The 10,559-nt window shown below is 34.8% G+C and overlaps 1 protein-coding gene across 4 annotated transcripts in view; it reads right to left on the reverse strand.

The window, feature by feature from the left end:
• The window catches only part of LOC139783628 (fatty acid synthase-like), a 36,310-nt gene extending 27,599 nt beyond the window's left edge, over positions 1-8,711 (reverse strand). For 2 of the 4 annotated variants that reach the window (XM_071722782.1, XM_071722779.1), the window contains exons 1-5: positions 8,623-8,711; positions 8,358-8,552; positions 6,293-6,543; positions 5,965-6,196; positions 1,737-2,155 (exon numbers count right to left, since the gene is read on the reverse strand). In XM_071722782.1, the coding sequence (XP_071578883.1) occupies positions 1,737-2,155; positions 5,965-6,196; positions 6,293-6,543; positions 8,358-8,529 (1,074 nt within the window). In that variant the 5' untranslated portion in view covers positions 8,530-8,552; positions 8,623-8,711. Of the gene's footprint in view, positions 1-1,736; positions 2,156-5,964; positions 6,197-6,292; positions 6,544-8,357; positions 8,564-8,622 lie in introns of all 4 variants that reach the window. The other 2 variants (XM_071722781.1, XM_071722780.1) reach the window with 2 other exon arrangements.
• Positions 8,712-10,559: the final 1,848 nt, after the last annotated feature.

Genomic DNA, 10,559 nt, shown 5'->3' on the forward strand with positions numbered 1-10,559 from the left:
AAGATGTATATATTTTTTAAATATTAAAAAAATCTTTCAAACGTGAAATAATTGTTGCTGATGGGGTTAAACATATTTCATTTTTTGAAGCATTATTTTTAAAAGATTTTACAAATATTATTAAATATAGTTATTTGCAGTCTTTTAAAAGTATTTTTGAAAATCTTTTTCTGACATGATCTGGCGGACATAGAAATATTTAAAAAATATTTTTGTGAATTATTTTAATCTTTCTAAAAAATATTTTAAAAATATTTTAAAAATATTTTGTGCTGTATGGGCTTTGATTCGTCATTTCTACAAAAATCTAACATGGCTAATTCAAGATGGCCGATCCAAAATGTTTATTGCCGTAATAAAATTAGGTAATTCACTTATTTTATAAAAAAAAAAATAAGTAAATTATCTGATTTTATTCCGGTAATACAAACATTTTGGATCGGCCATCTTGAATCCGCCATGTTATATTTTTTCATTTAATTAATGGATTTGTAATCAGTATGTCTGAAAAAGCCCGCTCAGACTCATTTTGATAAAATATTTGAATAATGTAATCCTACGTACAAAACTACATGTCAAGGACGCCATTTTTGATTCGCCATTTTTACATTTTGCCATTTGGATAATAGATTCGTGATCAGAGATTCAAAAACTCTTTGATACTAATTATAATAAAAAAAACCTTCGCAATGCATCCGATAAAAAATTTGTTCGTGATATCCGAATATTTGGTTTTTACAAGGAAATTTGATGTAAAATCAATGTTCCTCGCATTTCTGGGATGTAAGACTGTTTTTTCTTGTTTATGTGGGTCCCAAACAACAATTTTTTACGGTCAACTAAAGTTCCGCAGGGGGGGGGAGGGCCAAAAATCGGACTTTTTTAACATCCTCCTTTAACATTTAATTCAGACTTTGCGTCTTAATATCTTTGTTTGTAATACACGTGAAAAATAAAAACATATTCTTTACATAATTCAAACCCAAGCTATCGATTGGGTCTACATAGAACTTGATCGGTTGAGCGGTTATTGAGATTTCAAAATCTCGGATACTCGCGACTCTCATACTCGTGTAAAGTTACACGGTGCGGCCTCGCTGTGCGTGTACTTGGCACGAGACACTATATACCATCTCTCTCTCTCTCTCTCTCTCTCTCTCTCTCTCTCTCTCTCTCTCTCTCTCTCTCTCTCTCTCTCTCTCTCTCTCTCTCTCTCTCTCTCTCTCTCTCTCTCTCTCTCTCTCTCTCTCTCTCTCTCTCTCTCTCTCTCTCTCTCTCTCTCTCTCTCTCTCTCTCTCTCTCTCTCTCTCTCTCTCTCTCTCTCTCTCTCTCTCTCTCTCTCTCTCTCTCTCTCTCTCTCTCTCTCTCTCTCTCTCTCTCTCTCCTCTCTCTCTCTCTCTCTCTCTCTCTCTCTCTCTCTCTCTCTCTCTCTCTCTCTCTCTCTCTCTCTCTCTCTCTCTCTCTCTCTCTCTCTCTCTCTCTCTCTCTCTCTCTCTCTCTCTCTCTCTCTCTCTCTCTCTCTCTCTCTCTCTCTCTCTCTCTCTCTCTCTCTCTCTCTCTCTCTCTCTCTCTCTCTCTCTCTCTCTCTCTCTCTCTCTCTCTCTCCTCTCTCTCTCTCTCTCTCTCTTTCTCTCTCTCCTTCTCCCTCTCTCTGTGTGTGTGTGTGTGTGTGTGTGTAATGCGTAAAAAAAATAAATTTGAAAGTGATCAATAAATGCAAAATCTACTTGTTTTACCTTAGCGATCTGAGTAAAACCACTTGCAGCTTCAGCGTGACCAAGATTGGATTTTACAGAGCCGATCATTAATGGAGTTTTTCTATTCTTACAAAAGACATTATAAATAGCATTAATTTCCTGAGGATCGCCGACTTTGGTAGCGGTACCATGTGTTTCAATGTAATCCAAGCAAGATGTCGGTATTCCGCACTCATCGTAAAATTCCATTAGCAAAGCACTTTGCATACGTAACGATGGATATGTTATTCCTTCTTTTTTGTAACCATCATTGTTTGTCTTGATATGCGGACATATAGCATAAATCCTTTTCGCATTCTTTGCTTTTTGGAGGTATATCACTCCCATTGTTTCGCTACGTGAATAACCGTTTGCAGCAACATCAAAAGGTCTGCAGTAACCATCGGGTGACAAAACACCTGAGAGATAAAAAATATATATGGTATACATCTTCCAATATATATATATATATATATGTATATATATATATATATATATGGGACGTTTCACGTCAACCGGATCACTTGTCTGCCCAAAATTTGAAGCGACCTACGAAGATGTTCGATAGCTCAAAAAATTAGTCTTTACTAGTACTTTCGAAAGTCATGTGCCCCGTTTTGAAATCCAAAATGGCTGATCCAATATAGCGGCTGAAAGCCTGAAAATTGGAGAAAAATCTACATAATTTAACGTAATCATGTTTTTAAATATTGATTCGGTTTTGAAATGGCTTGGTAAGGAGTTTTCAGTGTCTCTGATCACGATCCTGGAGTTGAATAACTGATATCTAAGATGGCGGATCCAATATGGCGACTGAAAGTGTAAAAATTAGTAAAAAGCTAATCTTATCTTGGTTACGTTACTGAAATTCAAGACGGCGTATCCAATATGGTTGCAGAAACCGTAAAAAGACTACTTAATTTAAACTCCATTTTCTCTAATAAATATTTTATAGATTATTTTTTAAAAAGTCTACTAATTAGGAATCCGATAGTCAAAGGTAAGAGCAGTCAATTTGAAAAGAACCGTTGAAACCACCACAGTAACTCTATGAGCAACCTATGGTATTAGTTCACCACCTATCCTGAAAAGGACTGTTGGAGAAGCAACACCAGCTTACTGAACCGCGAAAAAGAAATTTTCACCAACTATCCTGAAAAGGACTGTTGGAGAAAATATATCGATAGCTCACTAAGTTACCGATGGAAATGCTTACTAACTATCCTGAAAAGGACCGCTAGGGAAGCCACCACAGTAACTCTCTGAGCAACCTATAGTATTCGCTCACCAACTATCCTGAAAAGGACTGTTGGAGAAGGAACATCAGCTTACTGAACCGTGAAAAAGAAATTTTCACCAACTATCCTGAAAAGGACTGTTGGAGAAAATATATCGATAGCTCACTAAGTTACCGATGGAAATGCTCACTAACTATCCTGAAAAGGACCGTTAGGGAAGCCACCACAGTAACTCTCTGAGCAACCTATAGTATTCGCTCACCAACTATCCTGAAAAGGACTGTTGGAGAAGCAACATTTGATTTTAAGATTTTTAAGAAAGTTGGGAAAGTTTCATCAACTTCTGAAAAGACTGCTGGAGAAAATATAATATTAACAGCTCACTGAGTTACCGATGGGATTGCTCACTAACTACTCTGAAAAAAAAAAAACGTTAGAGTAGTAACCACAGTAACAATTTGATTTTTAAATTAAGTAGTCTTTTTACGGTTTCTGCAACCATATTGGATACGCCGTCTTGAATTTCAGTAACGTAACCAAGATAAGATTAGCTTTTTACTAATTTTTACACTTTCAGTCGCCATATTGGATCCGCCATCTTAGATATCAGTTATTCAACTCCAGGATCGTGATCAGAGACACTGAAAACTCCTTACCAAGCCATTTCAAAACCGAATCAATATTTAAAAACATGATTACGTTAAATTATGTAGATTTTTCTCCAATTTTCAGGCTTTCAGCCGCTATATTGGATCAGCCATCTTGGATTTCAAAACGGGGCACATGACTTTCGAAAGTACTAGTAAAGACTAATTTTTTGAGCTATCGAACATCTTCGTAGGTCGCTTCAAATTTTGGGCAGACAAGTGATCCGGTTGACGTGAAACGTCCCATATATATATACATATATATATATATATATATTAAAATATATAATACATTATAGGTACATACATACATACATACATATATATACAGGGTGTCTGAGACCACCCGTCCACCCCTTTTCTTTCAAAAACTAAGCATTTTAGAGAAAAACGTTTTAGACAAAAATTGTATGGTTTTGAGGGGAATATAAGATGGTGTCATTAATTTGACCTTGGGTGGCATCGTTAAGGTCAGGTCAAGGACACCTTCAGTTTATTAAATAAAACTCCCTATTTTTTATTGCATATTCTTATAGCTTATGTCAAAAGCTTTCCAAAACACTATAATTAAGTTTTTTTAAAGTACTTTTCGAGTTATAAGGCTTGAAAGTTACAGTATTGTGACATAATATTTTGTTAAGTATTTATAATTCAAATTCCTTATTTTTTATTTTTGCAAACAATACGAATCAATTAATGTAAAGAAAACACAATTTTGTTAAAGAAAAACTTGAAGAGCGTAGCGTGGCACAGTAGATAGCGCACTAATCTACAAAGCTGAAGAACAATTTTAATGCCATTTACAATGAGTGTAATTCTTGTACCGTTGTTAAGAAGTCTAAAATACCTGGAATAAACTATTGCGCGCTGTGTAATCTCTGTAGGCATTCATATTCATGCATTAAGTTTCATTCTTACAGAATGTCTATTCACCAAGTACATATTGAATTATTTTCGACAAAGACTTAAATTTAGCGTATACCATGAAAGAAAAGTACCAATTTTTTATTGCGTGATTGATAGTTATTGAAAAAACATTGTTGTCATTCGCGTGGCGTCATTCGTGTGAGTCACTCAGTGTATCTCATTATTATCCTGTGTAACTCGCGACAGGCATTAGAACGCTACTAGAACTTCCTCCCTTACTTTTGTAGCACGCTTTGACGAAAGCAAAGCCTCCTATTTATGTATTTCTAACAGAACATTCCAAAAAAAAATCTTTCAAAAAAAATCGTAAAAGATTCTATTCGGGCTAATTCATATTCATTCACTCACGCAAATCAAGCACCCCGAATCGTGAGAAGCTAAGAAAATAATGAATATGCAATAAGCAGTTACACAACAAGTTTTTCTTTAAGAAAATTGTGTTTTCTTTACATTAATTGGTTCGTATTGTTTGCAAAAATAAAAAGTAAGGAATTTGAATTATAAATACTTAACAAAATATTATGTCACAATACTGTAACTTTCAAGCCTTATAACTCGAAAAGTACTTAATGAAAAAATACTTAATTATAGTGTTTTGGAAAGCTCTCGACATAAGCTATAAGAATATATAATAAAAAATAGGGAGTTCCATTTAAGAAACTGAAGGTGTCCTTGACCTGACCTTAACGATGCCACCCAAGGTCAAATAAATGACACCATCTTATGTTGCCCTCAAAACCATACAATTTTTGTCTAAAATGTTTTTCTCTAAAATGCTTAGTTTTTGAAAGAAAAGGGGTGGAGGGGTGGTCTTAGACACCCTGTATATATTGTATATATATATATATATATATATATATATATATATATATATATATATATGTTACGGGCAAGTCCGCAAGGTGTGCATGTCGGCATTGCTCGGGCAATATCAGCATTGCACAACGCGACTGGGCGCTAAATGTTCGTCCATTTAGTGCAGCTTAGTCCACGGAGATTTAGCATTGTCGACATTGCCCACTTGGAACCGAGCAAAGTCCGCAATGTGATAATAGTTGCTGACATTGCCATCGCTAGATGGGCAGTGTTAACTTTGCCCACATCAAACCGGACAATGTCCGCTAATAAACTACTTTGTCCAATCGCGTTGTGCAATGCTGACATTGCCCGGGCAATGCCGACACTGCACACCATGCGGACTTTGCCCGTAACATATATATATAGAATAGTATACGCAGAGAAATTAAAAGATTATCTGTCTCAAAGGAAATAACATTTCATTTTTGCAAACATTTTATTACAAACGTTTTTACTAAATTTACACCGCTCTGTTTATTGTTCGCAAATGACAAAAATGTAATCCTTTAATTTTTATGCTTATTATATTACAAGATTAATTAGTTTCAGCAAAAGTACCAAGACGAGCAAATTGCAGATTTACAGTTGCATTAAGACATAATTGTGCAGCCCCAATTATCGCGTCTTCGCATTTGCCCGACATGATGTAATGATAACCAAGTGTCATGGCATAAAAAGTAGAGCTGCAAGCTGTATCGATTACGTACGATGGTCCCTTCAGATCCAAATGGTGTGAAATCATGTTTGCCATTGTAGATTTATGACATCCAGTAAGATTCAAACCACCCATCTAATTGCAGGAAGTTAACGATTACAAATTCTCGCACATGAATGATAAATTCAATAATTTCTTCTATTACATTTGTCAATTAATAATTTTCTCTACCTCAAGATCCTCAAACAAAAATTTATTTTGCGTCTCAGAATAGGATGCTGCTATGATCACGGCAGTATTTTTTCCTCGCAACTGCTTTGGATTGATACCGGCATCGATAATTGCCTCATAAGAATGTTCCAGTAACATTCTAGTCTCAAGTCCGAGTGTGTGTGCTTGCTCGAAAGATAATCCGAAGAAATCCGCATCAAACTTATTCAAATTATTAACTATTCCCATACGACTTGGTACATCCGGATGATCTAATGTACAATTTCAAACAAAACGTTATGCTTCTCGTTCACTTTTTCATATGAAACTTTAAGTTTAAAATACATTCCCTTAATATACATATATAACTATACTAATATGCAATTAAATTACAACCCAGACAGCACCATGTCCAAAAGCGGGACATAAGACGTCTAAAAAACGTCTTTTAGCCATCTTTTTCGTAAGACGTCTAAAAGATGTCTGTCTGAAAAGAGAAACCCCGTAATCGGCCAGGACTGGATCTTGATGATTGCCTATAATATTATTAGGCCGACAAATTTTCGTGTTTGATGGTTTGTATAATATTATTTTTGAGTGAACTTTATGTACAATTCTTCGCCTTGGCAAACCACGCGCCGTTACTTTCGGACATAACGCAGTATTAACCAAAACTAGAATGACACAATCACATAATTAAATTGATATAAAAAAGTGTGCAAATTAGAAACTCGCACACTTTGCTTCCTCCTCATTACAGATCGCCACCATTGCTCCTATTTTATTTTGCTCGCAAAGCTCCTCTTATGAGGAAGCTTGTATTTTATTTGATGGTTATTTGATGATAATTATTAGTATTTATTAGTTTGGCTTTCTCATAGACGAAGCTTTATGAGCGAAATAAAATAGGAGCAATGGTAGCAATCTGTAATGATGAGGAAGCAATGTGCAAGTTTCTAATTTGCACACTTTTTTTAATTTTAAATTTAACCTTTTTTATGGATTGAAAAGTCAGCTTAGTAGCACAAGTGGGATTTTACAATTGACGCAATCTCAAATCGATGTTGACTTTGGGAGTTCAGGTTACATGGTCCATATATGGACTTAGCATATGAACCTTTGATCGCGTATAAAACTGGATCTAATCAAATCTTAAATAATTATATATGAAATAGTGGTAGGAAAGACTGAAGAACATAGTAAAATTAGAAATAACCTAATATCTTAAAATTTGCGGAAGTTAGAGCTACCACAGACATTTCTAAAAAAATTATGGACATTTGATCGCGTATAAAGCTGGGTCTAATCAACAAAATCTTAAAGAATTATATATGAAATAAAGGTAGAAAGAACTGAAAAATATAATAGAATTAGAAATAACCTGATATCTCAAAATTTGCGGAAGTTAGAGCTGCCACAGACATTTTTTCAAAAAATTCAAAATTTTATAAAAAGTGAACCCCTTTACCGATCATCGCCAAATTCAATACCAACCTTCCTTTAATGATACTCTACATTTAAAAAAAATTGAGCCCAATATCTCAATATTTGCGGAAGTTAGAGCAACCACGGACATTTCTCAAAAAATTCAAAATTTTATAAAGAAAAAACCCCTTTACCGATTACCGCCAAATACAATACCAACTTTCCTATAATAATATTCTACATTAAAAATAAATTGAGCCCGATATCTCAAAATTTGTGGAAGTTAGAGCAACCACGGACATCAAATCCGTACACACACACACACACACACGCGCGCGCGCGCGCGCGCGACATTTTGTAAAAATGTGATTTTTCGACGTTTTAGAACATTCTAAACACGTTGGCAAAGAAAACTAAAAAAAGAAAATTTTTTTTATAAAAACAAAGCTTCCTTTATGAAGAAGCAAAAATAATATTATAGGCACTCAAGATCCTGATCGATTACGGCGTTTCTCTTGTAATTTGATTGTGTGTCATGTACGGTCGTATTTTCACTTATGTATTTATTGAATACTAATATAATTATTGCAGAAGGGATGGCATATCATTTATCAGCCAATCAGGCATGAATGCAGAACTATCGTGCATATGAAATAATCACCTGTCTTCCATCGCCCATGATCTGCTCTAACAAGGTCTTTTTTATTAAAAAGATTTTCTCGTAACTGATTCATATTGTCTGAATCTGGAAATCTACCAGCAATACCAGAAATAACGATCTCCTCGCCGGGGTGAATATTCCACAATCTATATGCTTCTGCAGTGTCATCCATGATTTCTATTATTCTCGGATAATCTAGAAAAGTGCTATATGTGTATTTTATATACTTCTTTTACTTACTTAATTATCATACTGTCAACTGTACCTGGTCTTGATGTTCGTAGTATCACTATGAAATCGTTTTAGTTCTGCGGAGAAATGATTCTAATCACTTTATAAACCGATTCAAATGACTATTGTAATGTAAACCAGCCATATATATAGCGTTTTTAAGCTTCTGTTTTCGTAAGTTGAATTTAAAGCATTTCCGTTTAAGGCAAAAAAGTAAGGGAAGGGATAGGAGAAGGAGGTGAGGGAAGAGAGAAGGAGAGCGAAATATAGTACCTACCATAAAAAATGTAATCTACATTTTTTAATAGATCTTAGATTATGTATACCCACAACTAGAATATTATTTGCTAATTATATGTAGGGGAGACCGGGGCTAGACCGTTAGTTCTTTTTCGGTGCCGATTTTTAACAACAAAATAAATAATTGTAGTTAAATGTGGTATACCACTGTAAAGAGTGAACCTTTAGCTACAAAATTTATACAGGAAATTTTTATCTACGTCGCTTTGTTTAACCGGTATAGAGCAAAAACGACAACGGTGCAAAAATTGAAATCTCAAAAATGCCGGGGTTGAACCGCCACCCCCCCGGGATAAATCAGTTTCAGGTTTGATCGCCCATGAACTATTAGATATCTACACTGGATTCGTGTTCAGCATGCATTACTCTTTATAATCAGCATGCATTTATAATCACGTACCTCGAGATTTGGAGAGCAAATATTATCCACAAAATTTCCACGCGCAGAAAATTTCACTTTTCACCACGAAAACACGTTTGCCTCCGTAAAAATCATAACACGGCAGGTAACCTGCCGAAACTCCGTTGGTCACATGGGTACCATAAGCAGCGTTTACAATGTTAATAGCGAGTTCGCACAATATACAGGTTCCGAGATATTTGATTTGGCGGATTTACCCCGTTAGCGGTCTAGCCCCGGTCTCCCCTACTGTTTAATTCCAAATTAATTATTTATTATTTAACTAAAATAGTTTTTATATTCGTTCAAGAGTATTCCTACTTAATAAACTTCCTCTACGGATTTTATGATGTAAAAATTAATATAAATAAATCGAGTTAATTAAAGACGCATACATACATAATATATAAATAACGTACAAAGGATTTACTTATGATATACGTGGTATGTCTAGAAAGTAATGAGACTGAATTTTTTTCTCAACAACTAGTAACACTATAAAAATGAGACTGCAGTAGACCGAGATCTACATTTATACTCTACTTTCAGTTAAAATTTCAATTTGATATCATTAAAGGTGCCAATTCATGAGACGCTGAAAATGAGCGTCAACAAGGTGAACGTGGTGGTTTCGCTTTGACGCTAGCGTCAAAGAAATAAAGTTGAATTTGTTTAATATTCAGCGTCGTCGCTGAATCGTCGTTAATCGTCCCAGTATGTACAATCAAACATAGACTTCGAAATACGTAAAATATTAATTATTTTTAAGTAATATTTTTAAGTAATAATATTTTATGGATATATATATATAAATAAAAGATATTATTTCAGAAGATTTTTGCTTACTGAAAATGAGCGTCGAGCGTCAACGTTAAAGGCACCTTTAACACATGTGATTTTACATCAATCATTTGTATAATTGTATGTTTGAGTGACGCGTCATGAAAATGGAACATAAGAAAATCGAGTAGCGTTATACGACTAAATTCTGTGTCAAACTTTACAAACTTACAGAGATCAAGTTCTATCCCGGACACAAGTTTTTAGGCGGCATAAGGCATTTTTAGATGGCCGTGAAACTATGAAAGATGAATCCCGTTCTGGATCTCTCCCCCCCCACCAATGACATAAATAATCAGGTGATTCAAATTTAATTTAATTGATCGCTATAAAAAATTTTACGTTTTACTGAGTTGTTACTTGATGTCTCTAGTTGCATTGTTAGGTGATTGTGTCACACGAGCAGTTCAAACTGATGTGTGTTTCAAATA

This window comes from Temnothorax nylanderi, unplaced genomic scaffold, assembly GCF_030848795.1.
Source record: "Temnothorax nylanderi isolate EJ_2023f unplaced genomic scaffold, tnyl_v1.0 TNYL_tig0523_pilon, whole genome shotgun sequence".
Lineage (NCBI taxonomy): Eukaryota > Metazoa > Arthropoda > Insecta > Hymenoptera > Formicidae > Temnothorax > Temnothorax nylanderi.